This window comes from Perca fluviatilis, chromosome 18 (genome assembly GCF_010015445.1).
Source record: "Perca fluviatilis chromosome 18, GENO_Pfluv_1.0, whole genome shotgun sequence".
Taxonomy (NCBI): domain Eukaryota; kingdom Metazoa; phylum Chordata; class Actinopteri; order Perciformes; family Percidae; genus Perca; species Perca fluviatilis.
In genome coordinates, this window is record NC_053129.1 from 25,332,877 (window position 1) to 25,350,778 (window position 17,902).

The 17,902-nt window shown below is 39.3% G+C and overlaps 2 protein-coding genes across 11 annotated transcripts in view; one reads left to right on the forward strand and one right to left on the reverse strand.

Annotated features, from left to right (window-relative positions):
- susd6 (sushi domain containing 6) overlaps positions 1-6,106 on the reverse strand; it is a 35,343-nt gene extending 29,237 nt beyond the window's left edge. Inside the window, exon 1 of one of the 2 annotated variants that reach the window (XM_039781657.1) lies at positions 5,965-6,106. The gene's annotated coding sequence lies outside the window, so the exon portion shown is untranslated. Of the gene's footprint in view, positions 1-5,224; positions 5,486-5,964 lie in introns of those variants that run through there. The other variant, XM_039781656.1, reaches the window with a different exon arrangement.
- Positions 6,107-8,716: 2,610 nt separating this feature from the next.
- LOC120547103 (acyl-coenzyme A thioesterase 1-like) lies at positions 8,717-17,268 on the forward strand. 9 transcript variants are annotated; one of them, XM_039782512.1, is made up of 12 exons: positions 8,763-8,843; positions 9,860-10,303; positions 11,121-11,286; positions 11,495-11,723; positions 11,812-12,085; positions 12,172-12,349; positions 12,451-12,527; positions 12,629-12,809; positions 13,135-13,383; positions 13,562-13,733; positions 13,861-14,009; positions 14,150-14,609. In XM_039782512.1, the coding sequence occupies exons 2-12, from the start codon at positions 10,025-10,027 to the stop codon at positions 14,425-14,427; spliced, it is 2,232 nt and encodes a 743-aa protein (XP_039638446.1). In that variant the 5' UTR covers positions 8,763-8,843; positions 9,860-10,024; the 3' UTR covers positions 14,428-14,609. The 9 variants fall into 9 exon arrangements, with proteins under 9 accessions (XP_039638454.1, XP_039638446.1, XP_039638453.1 ...); XM_039782513.1 differs by having other exon boundaries at positions 8,840-8,892; XM_039782514.1 differs by lacking the exon at positions 8,763-8,843 and adding an exon at positions 14,841-14,938 and having other exon boundaries at positions 8,901-10,303; positions 14,150-14,452.
- The last annotated feature ends 634 nt before the right edge of the window (positions 17,269-17,902 follow it).

Below are 17,902 nucleotides of genomic sequence, written 5' to 3' on the forward strand. Positions count from 1 at the left end.
TTAAGCAGAATTAGCTTAATTGCTTTCACACAAGAGCGTCTGAGAAAGGACAAAGTCATTAACTCTGTGCTAAGGTATCCCACAAACTACAGAATTCCAATTAGCTGGAACAAGATAGCTTGGAGCCTGAAAGGATTTTATTGCAGATCTTTTAATGCACTGAATGTATGCTCATGCATTTAATTGATTTAATAACACAGCGGGCAGTTTGACAGCGAAAGCACAAAAATACTTCAAGTTTGGATGTCAACTTTCTAACTTGCAACTGTGTTTCCTGTCAGGCACTGCCAAAGATGTTGAGCTTGACAGATCACATTAAAGGGTGTGCTGCTATTTTAACCTTCAAGAGATTTAGTTTGTGTTTCCTGGAACAAAATCTTGTGTTAAACCACATAAACAAACACTTCCTGCCGCACAGCTGCATGTAGCCAGGTAACGTCAGCTTACCCAAATCACAATTTAGGGCCTGTAGTGCCATTGCTGTGCAGTGTACAGTCAAACAGTGTGTGCTGAAACAGCCATCAGTATCATTGCAAAGTCCTTCTAAATGGCTGACAGTCTAGCCATCATTGCAGTATGACTACTCTCAGTTATATTAATGTCAATGGAATGGGATAGTCGACATTATAGGATATATCTTATCACGCTTGAAGCACCAACAGAATGGCAAGTGAAAGGAATACAAACAAGTAACCTAGATCGACTTAACATATTTGATTTTTTTAAAAGCACATAATGACACAAAACACGTCAGCCCATACACACAGATGTTGCAAGAAAGTCAAACACGTACTTGCTTCATACAAAAAGGACAAGGCAACTTCCTTGTTTCATACAAAGAAGGGGACAGGACAGTGGATTTGCTTTTTCCTGTTTTATATAGTTGTAAACTGAATATCTTTGGGTTTTTTAACAGTTGGTCAAACAAGAAAGCCAACTGAAGATGTAACCTACTCAAAACATTAACCAATAATGTGAATAATTGTTAGTTGCAGAGGCCTAAATGACGTTGCTAAAAATAGCAATGCTATTTGTCAGATGGGTAGACCATGTTCCGTCCCATTTCATTAAGATATTGGGAGTTTTTTACAGCGTAAATACTTTGTTTGTTTAGTCCTTCACTTGGGGAAAAAAAAAAAAAAACTATGCAACTCTCCACTTCAGACACCAGTCAGACAACCAGCCAGCCAGCAGGCTGCTACTGCAGTTTTGCAGCTGCCCAAGGCTCCTGGAATGCAAAGGGAGCCAAGGAGAGCAGCAGCGCAGGCATGTGTCCGGGAACAGAGAGCACTCAGTGTGCCAAAGAAACAGCCGGGAGGAGATTTCCACCCGATAGGCCCCAATGCTACTGCTGCTGGTGGAGCCCGTATGGGCCTGTGGACGGAGCCCAGAGATGGGGCTCTGCGTGGCAGCACAGAAAGGACCCATTGTTATGATGTATGTAGTGTTAAGCCCCACAGCGCCCGAGCATCCCTCTGTACTGCCGCAAGGAAGACAGAAACAGTCAGAATGATGGGGAAGAGAAAAAAAAAAAAGAGTGGAAAGAAAGAACATAGTGAGAGGGAAGATGAAACCGTACAAACACTGTTATATGTTATGTTGACAGTGGTGAAAGGTGGGGAAATTTGACAATGAGATTGTGCGAACAGTGTTTTTTTTATCTTTACTCAAGATGTTTTCTCTAAGCTATGTTGTCAAACAGAAAAGGCCTCTGAATGCTGGACTGGGAGTTGTAAAAATCTCACTGCAGTCACACAATGGGTTTTAAATTGAGAACCATTACATTACATGTCATTTAGCTAACGCTTTTATCCAAAGCGACAAACAATTGCTATATATGTCAGATGTCGTACGCCTCTGGAGCAACTAGGGGTTAAGTGTCTTGCTCGGGGACACATTGGTTGATGTATCGTAGTGGGAATCAAACCCGGTCTCCCACTGCGCCACCCCCATACACCCCCCATTAAAGCTGCCCATTGTATATCTGCTAGTTCCTCTGTGAAAGCCAGTGTGTACAATGTGTACAAACAAAACAATCTGAAGAGTGGGAGTAAAATGAGTGATTGTGACAACAAAAAAAATTATCTAGTTGAGGTTTGAATCAAGCCATAAAAAAAGTAGAACTCACACTGTCCAGCATAATAAGATGTCTTATATAAATATAACACAAACATTGGGTTCTGTGGATCACTTAGAATGAAATGATTTAAAAACATTATACAATATCAGGAAATAATGGAAGCAGACACATCATCACATGAACTTGATACAATGTCACCACATAAAATAACGGTTGCCATCAAAAACCTTATTGGCTGAATTTTAGGGACAAAAGAGGAGCAATGACTTAGTGCTAACAACATACTGTTTGGTCAGTTTTTAGATTTGGTCGAGGAACAGCTCGACAAAGTAGCAGGTATACCTGCATAATAAATCGTTATAAAAATCACGCTCTCGATTCACCCCTGTTCGCGATGTACCTAAATGGCCAGTATGTACTTTATTTTCTTTATTCATTGAAGCCTCTATGTTTACAGGCTTGTGGTGATGCGCAATGTGCTATAGGTGCCTAAAACAATCTGTTTGGTACTGCCAATTTGTTTTGTTTTGTCATGGTTCATGTGTGCAATAAACATTCCACTTAGTGACAAAAAAAATCGTGGCAGAGAATCATGTTATCAATTCTAAGCTAAAAACAAATCGTGATTCATATTTTTCCCCGAATCGTGCAGGACAATGTTCATTGACAGTGGGTTTTATACTTGTGGGGAATTAATTTACAGCAAATGTATTTCATTTTGTTAAAAAGAAGAAACACCTGTGGGAGTCTAACAATATGGAAATCCTCCATCATGGCAAATATACATTAAAATGTTATCTCTATATATATATATATATATATATATATCATATATAATAAAGTTAATAGTGGAAAATCTCAGCAGGTAAATTGTTAATGGATAAAATATCCACACATGATTGTTAGGGGTGGGAATCACCAGAGGCCTCACGATACGATATCATCACGATACGATATTATTGCGATTTTAAACATATTGCAATATTCTGCGATATACTGCAATGTATTACCTTTTTTCCAACTTCTTCCCAATTTCAAATGATGTCCCCAAAGGAAAATTCTGTCAACATCTGTTTTATCTAAAAAGATACATTTCTCTGTTCATCTCACGCAAAATGGGATTGTCAAGCAGACAGACTGACCAACACATATATCATAAAATATCGATACTTGGCGTCTGTGTATCGATACAGTATTGCCACGAAAAATATTGCGATACTATGCTGTATCGATTTTTTCCCCACCCCTAATGATTGTCTGTTTTTCCGCTAAACCCTGTCATCATAGTTTATCACACTGATGCAAAAATCTAACTAAAATCCAATCTTACAATAAATTAGGAACAGCTACCACAGTATTAGTATAACAGTGCGCCCAATGCATTAGCATTATTCCCAACTCTCACAACAACATGTGGTGCACAACGATTTGATCAAAACATTGGTTGGCCCTATTAGACACAGCGCGCCTAACTGGGAACATTAGTCCCAGATACCTTCCTCTCCATGACTTCTGTCTTTCACAATATGACTGTCTGAGGTCTCTCAAAATGTATATTTCATCTTTGGTCTCCATTATGATGATAAACAACAGCTCACCTTTGGACTTCCCTGCCCTTTGCTGTGGTTAATAGTGTCATATCTTACCCTGCCCAGCTATCAAGAAACTCTTATTGGAACATAAGCCAGGAGGGAGTGAGAAATTACAGTGTAAGGAATATCTGAGCAAGACAGATCCTCAAAACTCAATAGTACACCTCTGCAACTGAATGAAACGTGGTCAACTGCCTTCATGGCAGCTCTAAAGCAGAGTCACACGCTTCGACACGTGCAACTGTACTGCGAGCTATTTAAACAAAGAGTGTGGTGGGCTGCTAGGACCACACACACACACACACACACACACACACACACACACACAAAAAAAAAACACACACACACACACCACACACACACAAAAAAAAAAAAAAAAAACACACACACAAAAAAAAAACAAACGCATTCTAAAAAAAAAAAAAAAGTAGCTAGTTACAATTGTTACAATTGTTACAATACAGTAACGCTACAGCTGTTAACTGTTAGAGACTGGACTAACTATAGCTACTCGACCCGGTGTTCTTTTCTATTGTATCGCTAAGGACTTTGCCAAGCACGGGTATGTTATCTGAAAAAACGTTAAAGCAACCTGGATACCTGTCAGAAATAACGTGTCCTAACTTTGACACGTAGCTTATCATGTACAACAACGCATTTAGCTTTCACCCTGTAACACCATGCAGTCATCCACCTTTCAAGTAAATTATATATTGTATAGTGTTAAGCACATCATGTAAACATACACACTGACTGCGTATGTCATCCAGATACCTCAGATATAAAAGCAACCTGTTATATCAATAATTCTTCATGTATTCCAGCACCATTTGCACTTTTGCATTGCACTACTGTATACTGTTTACAACGTTCATAGAGCTGTTAGTCTACGTAGGCTATATAGACTACGTATGTGAATGCGTCGTAATATGTATAGGCCGACACAGTTTCTATATGTACTTATCTGTACATAGTTGGTCAGCTTTGTTGTCCTTGTTTTATGCCTTATGTCTATTTCTATGAGAGCAACAAAAAGCCGGAATCAAATTCCTTGTATGTGTTCACACTTACTTGGCCAATCGGATTTTTCTTCTTTAAATGGACATACGGCGAAAAACAACGACAACAAAGCTTAACAAGGTAACGTTAAACATAAATATTTGACCACCACAGATATAAAAAATATAAATACCCATACATTCACATTTACGTACATACGTAGCTCGCTACGTACACACATGTAGACTAAACTCAGGATTGTAGTAACGTTAATAGAATAGGGCAATGGAAAAGTGCAAATGGTGCTTGGAATAAAGCAAGCTTAATTAACGTTAACGTTACACTTAAGCTAGTTAGGTGACAAACACAAAATTGACAACTCATTATTCCCCTTGACAAATTATGAAATAGCCTATTACCCCAACGTGGGAAACATGTTTCCTGTTTTTAATTTTACAATCAAAAAATACAACAAGGAGAAAGAGACAGACAAGAGATCTCGTAGTGGCCTACGTTATGTGTGCTTAGCTTACGAAAAACAGATGAGACTCACCAACTAAAGGTTACCAGCGGCGAGCCCTCCTCTCACTGCTTCATATCCGACGAATTTAACGGTTGTATAAATGGATACACCCAAAACTAGAATGTGGCAAAATAATACAAACAATCTAATGTTTTGAACGTTTAGTTCCGTCAGTAACGTTACTGTTCCGTTGTTCCTTGTCCTCGGCTCGCCAGCTCTTTATTTTAGGTGAGCGGAAACCCTCGCTGCGAGAACTCTACCAGCTGCCTCGCTCCTCGCTCTCGCGCGGTCTCCATGGCTACTTCGGTTAAAGGGCGGGTCCTAATCGGTCAAGCCAACCATAAGGCTCGACTTCATAATAAAAGCACATAATTTGGTGGGGAGACAAAGGAAAGTGACAAAAAAAAGAACAATATACCAAAATTCAGAACAATAGAAACTGCAAATGTCTTAAATATATACTAACAGTTCATGCATTATGGTATATGTGCCATTTTAGAGAAATTCCCTATTTAAACGTGCAGTTATATTGTGTGATTATCTGCAGAATGGATTGTCGGTCTTGGGGTTTCGCTTTAGTCTGTTTCCTGTTTTATTTTGTAACCTCCCTCTCATCATCATGTGTAATGTCCTTCTTCTGTCTATGGTCATGTCCATGTCATAGACATAGACAGACAGTATATAAGAGGTCACAGACAGTATATAAGAAGGTCCATGTCTTACTTTACTTCCTGCTTTTGTGTTTTAAAGTCTCACCTAATTCCCCTCACCTGAGTTTCTCCGCCCATCTCTCCAACTGTAGGCTAGGCTACTTCATTACTTCAACAGATTAGCTTGTATGTAGCCTAGGTCATGGTTTTTAGTTCAGTCTTTGTTGGATCCTTGGTTTTATTATGTTGAGTTTAGTATACGTTCCACTTCTGGGATTGCTCCTTTGCTGCCGGGAATTCCGCCGGATTTCACTCTTTTCGGCAGATGTCCGTTACCGCTTTCTTTCTGTTGGAATTTTAAACTCCGTTTGATTTATGAGGGCTATGGTTAACTGCTCCTCAGATCTCTGCAGGGTAAATCCAGACAGCTAGCTAGACTATCTGTCCAACCTGAGGTTTCTGTTGCACGACTAAAACAACTTTTGAAGTACACATGTTCCACCAAAACAAGTTCCTTCCTGAGGCTATTTTGTAGTGGAACCGTGGCTCCACTGGGCACTTAGCACCGCCCATTACAATTGTGATTGGTTTAAAGAAATGCCAATAAACCAGAGCACATTTTTCTCCCATCATGGAATGCTGTGTGGACTAGCCAGCAATATTGACTCATTACAGTGTGCATATGCATGTTAGCCTACACTTAAATGGACCGGTGATGAACTTATGCAGTATATGTATATTCCACTATATAGGACTTCACTGTATATCACACAATGTCCTTGCAGATAGAAGGTAGAACGAGTGGATGGAAATTTTACTTTCATTTACTCAGAGGGGGAAAAAAGTCTCTCATTGTGCCTAACTGTAGTTCGCTCTGCACTGTAACCTGCAAAACATAATTTGTCACTGCAGACAAAAAATAAGATCATCACCTTACCCTAAGTTCAAGTATTTGCAAACATTTCTGTCCTACAGTCAGAGATTAGAAAACATTGAATTAAGCATGTCTTTCACATATACTAGTTGTTCATGAAATATAGAGGGCAGCTGTGGCATCCAAATGAGGGTTATTATAGAGAATTGTTGACAAGAAAAATATACACTAGATTTCACTTTAATGTGAGGATCATTTCATCCATATCATACAGTAGTCTATATGTATCCTCTTAGTTATTTTCACTTAACATATAAATAGGTGCCTTTAAGAAAATACACTAATGTTACTATTTAGCAAGCCAATCTTTTTATATTGCAATATTCTATAGACAAAGATTTATTTGAATGGCTTATAGTATTTTGTGAGGTTATTCATGATATCTGCATGGCTAGTTCATTTATATTTTACAACTTTGTTGATTCTACATAGCTGTTATTAAATCAACTTTTGCTTTCACTTGCTCAAATTCCAGTTAATGTTGGCACCATCCCTGCGCTGGTCTCTAATTACATCCCCCTGCTGTCTTAATTTCCTCTCTTTGTCTATGAAAGATTCCCATCCCTTCATCATCTCAGAGGTTAAGAAGCCCTGGCACTGGCCAACCTTATACAGTCTATGTGGCCAACCAATGATTCATTGGATAAAACTCCTGCTTAACACCTTGACATGCCATTAAGTCCTGTAGATCCTCTGACAAGAAGACAAGAAGACACAGAGGAGAAGAGACAGAGGTCTACCCTACAGATACTGTAAACATGAGGCAGATGAGCCCAGTGTCCTGCCATTTTGCTCATTAATATGAAAATATATGCAGCAAGGTGGTCCAACTACTAATCAGATAATATATTCCATAGGAGGCACATGTGGTGGAAATTAGTTTCCTATCATGTATACTGTTCTTGTGTTACTGTGTTCATGTCGATAAAACTAGGGCATACATACTCTAAAACAGGGGCGATTTTAGGATGAGACCTTTAGGGGGGCTCAGCCACTATGAGAATGTGACACGGATATAGTGCTTTGCAAAAGTGTTAACCCCCCCTGCTAAATCAGTGATTTCATTAGCCGATAATCTCTGAGCTAGCTACGGAACAACAACATCAGCTAACGTTTTTTGACACTATGATGGAACTATACCTGACACTTCATAAGTCACAGTAATAATGACCAATTCAATTTGGGTTCTAATCTGTGCCATGCAATTACCAATTTCTTCTCTGGGGACTACTAACGTTAAAATTCACAACCACACTCCTGCTTTCCCTCTGACAGATTAGATAGAGACTCCACCTCCAAGAGAGACCCTTTCCTTGAGTGGGTTACAGGTGCATTGGCGACAGCCACACAGGATATTAAACCTGTGTTAAGCCCTTGGAACCTGTAATTGTTTGTCCTCTGTCACTAACAGACAAGTTCGCAAACTCTAACTTGAAGCACTAACCAACTTTTTTTTTAATTATTATATCTTTTAGGGGGGCTGAGGTTAAATGTAAAAAAGGATAAAAAGGATCTAAAATCGCCAATGCTCTAAAAACCATACAGTGTTAGGAGATCCCAAATAATTGTTACCCTTGTACAGAAAAGGCGTCTTCAATCGTTCAAGTAGGATAAGATATGCACATATAAAGCTCTGTGCCAATGCTGACATCTAGTGGCTGCTTCACCTTTCTACATACATGTATATGTTCCTGAGGTCGATCATATTTTTTGGCAAATAATTATTAACTGAGGATCTTTATTATTATTTATTCAAATGAAATCGTCTCATGTTTGAAATAAGCTAACTTTAAATCTCTCGCTGGTGTCATTCTACTAATTCCATAGGGGGGGACCCCTGCTGTCCTTTTCGTATTGTTTCTCCTTATATTTTATTTTAAATACATATATTTTAAATGGATATTTCGACATTCGCCGAGTACAGAAAGCAGTTCTCATCACTAAACAAAGACACTTCAGAGGCAGTTGATCCCAAATCCACCCTCCCCCTTCTTTGGAAAAGTGGTTGCGCCCAGTTGCCTATGGTTGTTTCCTCTTTATACATCAATGCTTCGTAGTTGTGAAGGTATGATTTTCAGGCATTTACTGGCTGGTGGGAGATAATATTTGGATAGGTATTTACCTTATATATACTGTCTATGGTATTTACAGTATGGCCCAAATTTGCCTACGTATAGCCAGTTTGTTAGAAACAAAGGCGCTAAACTAAAACAAAAAACATTATCAAGCTCAAACCTGCAAAGTTACTTTCCTGCTAACTAACGTTAGCTAACTTTGTTAACGTTAGGTTAAGCTAGCTAACTTAATAATCATAGATTTATATCGTATTTTATATACTATGATGAAGAGTAATAATATAAAGTTAGCTTTCATGTTTTGGTTGATAACTACTCGTCGCTAGTTATTATTGCAGAATAGCGAGCTGTGTTATTTTGATCTTTCACCCAGTAAGGACATTACCCAGCAGCGTGCGAATGCACTCTTCTCTATCAACTAAAGACACTCCAAGCATTTCTCAGTTGACGTTAGTTAGTTAGCTACAGAGGCTAGGCCTAACGTTAGCTAGTCTTTTTTAAATACTTAACAAATAGAACACCCAGGTGCTGTCATGTGACACTTTCATGTGTTTATATGTTGGTGAAAGGTGAAATGTGTCTTCATGCAGCTTACGTTTGGCCGTGTAAATAAAGGAGTATTTTTACCTGCTCCAAAATGTCTACAGAGAGTCAGTGCCTTCTTCTATTCTATGCAGAATATATTATGTTATTATGTATCAGGTTAAGTTTAGAGATGGCACTGTAAACACAATATAGAAAACTAATTTATAGAGAAGTACAGTCGCTACACCAAACAGTTGTATCAGTGTTTATTAATACTTAAAAAATGCCAAAAGTGCCACACAGCTCTTCTTTCTCAGTAACGCAATGTGGTACTGCTCGGTGAATATTTTTAAAGAGCCCCTATTATGCTTTTTTGGGGTTTTCCGTCATTAAGTGTGTTATATAGTTTTGTTGTGTATGTAATATGTATAAAGTACAAAAAAAAAAGTTTTCACTCCAAATGGAGCTTTTTCTCCCACAGAAAAAGCACTTCTCTTCAACTTCCTGAAACGCCTGGTCTGCAAATTCCCCAATCAGTGACGTAGACAATTAAGAAAGCCCGTCCTGCCGCACGCCCTCGCTCTAAGGAAGAGAACCAGGAGGCAGGCAGGTCGGCATTGAACAATTTGTTTGGATTACATTTATCATGTCCCAGTGGAGGCGTTGTGTGCTTGGCTGCGCAAGCGTAACGCAATTGTTTGGACTTCCAAAAGAAGAAGAAAAGAAGAATCAGTGGCTTAAATTTATTTATGGAACGCGTCCTGATCAATACAACCTCAACATTTTTTTGTGTTTTCGGCATTTTACCAAGGATAGCTTTGTGAACTGGGCACAGTTCAACTCCGGGTTTTCCAAGCGTTTGTTACTGAAAGACGGGTCAGTTCCCACTTTGTTTGACCAACCTGGAGCTTCCGTATCACAACTTGTAAGTATGCTTTATTTGTGGATTTGTTTTGTTTAAAAAACAAAGAACGTAGCTACTGTACTGTGTAAGTGTTGATGGTTGTGACTAAGCTGGTTACACAGTGCTCACTCAGCTGTAGTCCTCGGCTAAGTTGCTAACGTTAGCTTGTGCTTTTGCGTTCAAATGGGGTTGCTTATCATTTGTTGGACCAGTTTTATCTAACATTCTACAACGTAAGTAATGGGGATTGTTTTTGCTCACAAGATTAAGGGTGAAATGGATAGGTGGATTTATAATTAACATTACAAGCTATGATGTTATGTGCTAGCATGCTAGCCTGCAAACTCTGTTTTGATATAACGTCGCTGCGAGTAATACGCTGTAACTTTATCGATTGGATAACTTTCCAATGTGGCTGCATAATTGCGCAGAATTTTCTGCAGATTTAAAAAATAAATAAAAATAACACTCAGAATGAAAACATCTCAACAACAAGCAGAAAAAGAGTCTGCTAAATTCCTCAGATTTTCATTCTGGATCACCGCTAGAAACCGTTTGGGCCTGCTGATCACCCTGGATCACCCAGGTGGGGGGGGGGTTACTTATACTGAAAATAGTAGCGGCATATGCAGTTTGTCTTATGATCTCTAGATCTTTTGGATGTGGTTTTGTGATTCACGTTAGTATAATACAAGGATATTGTGTTGATCCTGTACACATGTTTACATGCGTAACATATGTGTTCTGCTGTTTTTTTTCGATACTGTTCAGCTTTCTAGAACTGGCTCCTCTATTGCAAATGTTTCAATTACTTAATTTGACTCTGTCTACATCACAGCAGGACACTGGTACTACACAAACTAGATTTCAGGAAGTAGGATGCCAGACTGACCATCGACAAACCATCTCAGTGGGCACACAGTCCGTGGCTTCTAAAAAGATGTTTTCTGTCGGCACACAGTTATCCAGGGGCACACTGAGGGAGCATCACATGAGAAGCAAAGGTATATAAAACGGAGGCATCAAATGTGTTTTTGCATTTGAGATACATTATTGAGTTATGTGGACTATAGGAATTAAAATGCACTTTAATAAAAACTAGCATATATATTTAACCCTCAAATTATTAGTTTTTATATATATATATATATATATATATACTATAATTATTATAGCAGTAAAATATGTTTAAATCTTTTCTTATATTTATAGGCACCCAGGCAACGGTGTCTTGTGTCAGTGTTGGGACTAAAACCACATCCCGTTGTGACTTCCCACTGTCATCTACATCAATTAAAGGCCAGTTAGTCAGACCAAGGAAGAGACCTCGTCTTGAGATGGATGAGGAAGAGGAAGCAGACACATCAGCGGAGCCTGCGGAGCTGCTAGACTCGACATATAACCCGGGCGACTTTGTTCTTACGGAGGAATCTGACATGTCGTAAGTTTCATATTTTAGCTGTATTTTAGAATGAGTTGAAAGCAAAGTAAAACATTTCTGAAAACTAAAGCAAGTATGTGGTTTTTAGGTTTGTGCCAAGGACCGCATATGCTGATGATAAATATGTCGTCTTTGAAAGCTGCCTCAGAGAGCTGTTTGACAACTGTCCAGTGTGCAATACTAGGTGTGATGTCCGGCGGCTGCGAATTGGTACTTATGTGGCATTCAACCAGTTTTGCCCAAAATGCAACTACTCGAGGCAGTGGCAGAGCCAGCCGATGGTTCGAAGTACTCCTGTTGGCAACCTTCTGTTGTCAGCAGCCACATATTTCACCGGTGCATCCTTCATACAACTGGAAAAGGTAATGTTATTTATTTTTTTCAGCATATGAAAATTGCAAACAATGGACCTTTTCTATCCTGACATTTCTTTTTAATCTATTCTTAGATATTTAAGGCCATGCAGCTCCAGATTTTTCCGTCCGACACCTTCAGGATGCATGCTAGGAATTTCTTGGAGCCAGCTATTATTCACAAATGGACAACGGACCAGCAGATTCTTTTGCAGCAGCTAAAGCAGAAGGGAATGCTCAGACTTTGTGGAGACATGCGAGCAGACTCACCAGGTAGGCTAAAACTCTACCTGGTGAGTCTGATATTTGTCATTAAACTTGTGCATTTAATTTGTGTTAAACCCTTGTCCCCTTCTCTGTCATGTTTTCTTTAGGCCATTCAGCTAATTATGGCAGTTACACCGTGATGCACCTGGAGAGTAACACTATTTTAGACCTTCAGCTTGTTCAGGTGAGTTAAATTATTTGTTTTTTTAGGCTTGCAAAACATGACAAACATGCTTCAGTGGGTTTATGTCTCACAGTTTTGCAATTTTGTCCACCCATCACCAGAGCAATGAAGTACGTGGTAGTTACCGCATGGAGAAGGAGGGATTGAAAAGATGCCTAGATCTTCTTGAATCAAATGGTTTGGAAGTGGACTACATCGTTACCGACCGCCATCCACAAATTCAGAAGTTTCTTAGGGAAAGGAACATTGCACAGTTCTATGACGTGTGGCACTTTGTAAAAGGTACATTTTCATCCCTGTATTTTTCACAACATACTTTGTGGCTGTATCTCTGTATTACATTACATAGCATGGCATTTAGCTGACGCTTTTATCCAAAGCGACTTACAATTGCTATATGTCAGAGGTTGCACGCCTCTGGGGAACTAGGGGTTAAGCGTCTTGCTCAGGGACACATTGGTTGATGTATCGCAGTGGGAATCGAACCCGGGGCTCCCACACCAAAGGCATGTGTCATATCCACTGCGCCATCACCACCCCCCCCTGTAACAAGTCGTCATCAAACTATCTCTCGATTATACCTTTATTGCATATCTACTTTTATCAGGTTTGTCCAAGAAACTGGACAAAGTGGCACAAAACAAGGAGTGTGTGGTGCTGAGAAAGTGGCTGCGCAGCATAAAAAATCATCTTTACTGGAGTGCCAACTCGTCAAAAACAGGGCCTGAAAAGGTGGCCAAGTGGACGTCCTTGGTCAACCACATCCAAAATGTTCACAAACATGAAAACCCCATCTTTCGCAAATGTGAACATCTGGACCGAGTGTCAAGGGATCCAGCAAAGTGGTTCCAACCAGGTATGAACCCTAAATGGGCCTTCAAAATATATTTTTAAAAAGCTACAGAAAATTCTTTTCATAATATCAACAGACATATAAAACCTAATATCACTTCAAATTTCTGTTGTAATGTAAATGCATTAGTGTATTGCCTGTTTTAATAATTTTCTTAATTGTTTTTGTAATATTAATCAAGGGTCAATGGCACTCCACAAAGTGGAAAAAATACTTTGCAATAAGAGAGTTCTCAAAGATGTGGAGAAGCTGAGTCCCCACTTCCAAACCTCATCGCTGGAGGCATTCCACCGCTTGATCCTGCGCTTTACACCCAAGAATGTGGTCTTCCCTTTCCTGGGAAGGTTGTGTAGGTAAAACATTTTACAATGACACCGTAACAGCTTTATAAAAAAAGTAACTGAGTTTTGGCTAATATTAAATGTAAAGAAAAATTGAACTCCAATAGGTCATTACATTTATCAATTTGTGTGATTGTAGGCTGTACCTAGCAGCCATGCATTACAACGAAAATGCAGACTACAGCCAAGCAACAACATCTCTAGGGCAAGCTGTCGACAAGGACGTATTCCCCAAATCAGAAAAGGGTGAATGCTCAGAAAGGCCTGTGAAAATGGTCCCCACATATAGTTAGTAAAATACTTTATTTTTACAACAAACACTACAGAAAATCGCAATGGAATACTTATGGTCATACTTGAGAGATGTACAAGGGAGGTGGATTCATAAAAGAACTACAGAATGTTATTTTGAATACAATATTTTTCAGATTACGTGGATGACCTGATGAGGCTCGTCTTCGAGGAGGTGTTTGAGGACCCAGTGCCATTTGCTGAAGAGATGCATAAAATCTCCATCCCCAAGGACCTGGTATTCCAATATGAGAGACCCTCAAAGGAGGAAGTGGCTGCCCAACATGTCTCCCTATTCAGTCAAGTGGCAGGCGGATGCCGGCGTATTGACCAGCCGGATCAGGAAACTCCGGAGTACAACACAGGACTGGATCACAATCCTGACTTGGTCCTAAATAGCCCCAGCACCAGCTAACAAAACTGCGATAGGCGAGATGACGGTAATCCATGATAGATAGTAGAGGATTGGACACTATTGGTGTTGAAGATACAATCTACCTGCTGTGTATATAGATTAGATTTCCATGTATCATTTAGAAAGTTCTCTGTACTTCTTTTTTTACATTTTGATATAAATAAAGTTTCTTGGTGAAAATATTTCTCTTTTCTTCATTAGTTATTTTGGTCCTGTGGTCTAATGACATCTTGGTGTTTAATTTTACACTGTTGTATGTCACGAAAACTCAATTTTCTGCCATTAATATGATGCTGAAAAGGAGTATAATAGGGGCTCTTTAATGAATATTATGACATTTGATAGAGCTCACACAGAGGTGATTTTTTTTTTTGTGTGCAAGACATTAATTTAATTCTTGATTGCCTTAACAGATGCAGTGACAACATAGCTGTCCCTACAAACAAAGTAAAGCGGAAGGACATTTAAACCACTGTTTCTCTCCCATCTTGAAGAGCTGAAATGTCTTACTCACAGATCCGCCTGAAAATTCTCCCCAGTGTTCGGTGTCTCTTCGATAAAATGGTGCAGGTAAAAGTAGAGGGACTCGCTCCTCACAAACAAGTTCAACTGAGGTCCAAACTAGTTGATGACAGAGGGGTGATTTTCAAGGCTTCTGCTCTGTACAAAGCAGATGAAACCGGCCAGGTGGATGTCTACCGTGCACCCTCTCTGGGAGGAAGTTACACCGGAGTGGAGCCCATGGGGTTGTTTTGGGCCCTGGCACCGGAGACTCCACACAGTAAACTCCTAAAGAAGAATGTGCTCAGCCCAACGCTGGTGGAGCTAGAAGCACTGAGTGGAGAGACTGGTGAGGTGTTGGCCTCTGAAACCAACGAGAGACATTACATGACGGAGGGGATGAAGAGGATACCTGTGCAAGAGGGAAGAATACGAGGAGTCCTCTTCGTACCACCAGGTTAGTTGTGTTCTCTTGATACCTGAGACATCGGAGAGATGTCAGTGTTCTACTTGACTTTCCCTCCCTTTTTGTTTTCTTGTTCCCTTCAGGAAAGGGACCATTCCCAGGAGTTGTGGATTTGTACACATTCGGTGGACGTCTTACTGAGCCCAGAGCCAGCCTCTTGGCAAATAAAGGTTTTGTTGTTCTGGCACTGGCCTATACAGACTACCAGGATTTACCAAAAAACCCTAAAAAGTTGGATTTGGAGTACTTCGAAGAGGCTGTATCTTATCTAAGGAGACAGCCAGAGGTTAGTATTAAAGATCAAAACAGTATAGATAATCACATGTATAATAATCTCCATTTTATCTTCCTGTGTGATGTTTAATTTTTGTTCTTATTGGGAATATATAATATATATAATTACACACAGTGAGAATGCATTAGCTGTATAGGCCAATATTTACTGTGTCAATGTTGCCCTCTACTGGCTTCTGATGGCACAAATCTATGGCTGTGACGGACTTTTTCAAGATCCTTTGCAAATAATGCACAATTAAGATAAGATAAGATAATTCTAGGAAACTGATCTGAATTATTTTTATAACTGATTCTTGAGTCCCAGCTTCCCATAATGTGTTCATCTAATGTAATAATAAACTGAATATCTTTAGGTTTTGTTCTGTTTGTTAGGCAAAGCAAGAAATTTGACAATATTATCTCTGGCTTTAGGGATTTTTGAAATTTTTAAGTGTTTTTAGCCTTTTTTTTTTTTTTTTTGATGAAACAAGGCAGTTGCAACTCTTGTTTGTTTAAGCTCTGGTTTTGGATAGATTTGAGGCATGGTTGTTATTTATTGATCTTATAAAATCGGGCATTTTAGCAGGGGTACAATATTCTAAACATGATTATTAACACAATACCTCTCTGTACAGGTTAAAGGTCCAGGGATTGGCATCATAGCAATCTCTCACAGTGGCGGTTTGGCTTTGTCGATGTCCTCTTTCCTCTCTGGGATCTCAGCGACCGTCTGTATTAATGGCTGCAATGCAAATACTGTGATTCCTTTACACTACAAAGACATTGTTATACCTCCACTCCCCCCTATCATGAAGAATATTAAAATCACAGAGTCCGGGCTTGCAGATATACGAGATGCCTTACCTGACCCCTCCTTGGAAAAGAACAGGGCGTCATTGATTCCGATTGAACGTGCCAGCTGCCAGTTCCTGTTTGCTGTTTCTGAAGATGACCACAACTGGAACAGTGTTTTTTTTGCCAAGCAGGCTGCTGCAACGCTAAGAAATCATGGCAAAGAGTCTTTTAAGGTTGTAACATACCCTAAAGCTGGGCACTTTTTGGAAGTCCCTCACATGCCTTATTGTTCGTCTGGGTTTCATGGAGCAGTAGGGAGTGATGTGGTGTTTGGTGGGGAGCCAAAAGCCCATTCTGAGGCTCAGCTGGACCTGTGGGAAAAAGTCCAGGAGTTCTTCAAGAGCTACTTGGACAACTAGTAAGCAGTGCTGCATCAAGTGAATCAAGCGTCCCAGAATGGCCGTCATTAGGAATGCTTAAACGTGCCTTAAGATTCTAATGAATGAAATTTTCAAAGCGGTATTAAATGATATGAGTGTTATGTTGAAGCTTTTTCGTAAATTTAATAATACTGTGATATCACTGCTGTTGGAGGTTTAGAAACCTTAACATAAAATAAACAATTTCGATGATTGTAAGCAATAAGTAAACATGTTCTATATGAATTAAAGTCTTCCACTAAGCCAATCAGCACTTGCATCATCTTGTTGTTTCGATCTGTAATAATGCCTCCTCTCCTATCATTATTATACACTTAGCAGTGATGTTCATTAGTTTCCTAGAATAAACTCAAGTAATGTGAATTATCATTTGTGAAAATGTTGGCATCCAGTGGCAGCTCAGCCTTCCTACATTACGTTTTGATGTATGTTACACATAATGTGAGTTATGTTTTGTCACATACAATATAATGTGGAACACATCATGATGAAACATTGTGAAACAAAAGCATATATTAGAAATGAACACTAATTCCACTGTTGCGGTTTTATTCTAATGTTAAAGTTCAAACCCTTATTTTATATGAAGGGCTGTTGTCTGTTTCAAAGGGAAGTGGATTTACTTTGATGAAGTACGTTTTTCTCTTTGGGATTTTATTAACGATGTAGCCTGCATCAAAGAATAGTGATTCTGAAGTTGGAGACAAAGACACGGACCGCTGTCTCAGTACATCCACTTTTATGAACACAGTCTTTACAGAAGCTGGTATGGACATGCATGAATCTCTCTAACACACGATGGAGGAAAATACTTCATTTGTTGAAGTAATGTCAGACGTGTGCTGTGCTGATTCCACAAATATGAAGGAATTGGAATAAAGGGAATGTATTTAGCGCTACAATAAGTATTAACAAAAAAATGAGTTAAGAGTTTTAAACCTCTGCTTAATATTTTCAAAGATGGAATTTACTAATTCTAGTCCTGCTCAAGAGAGGT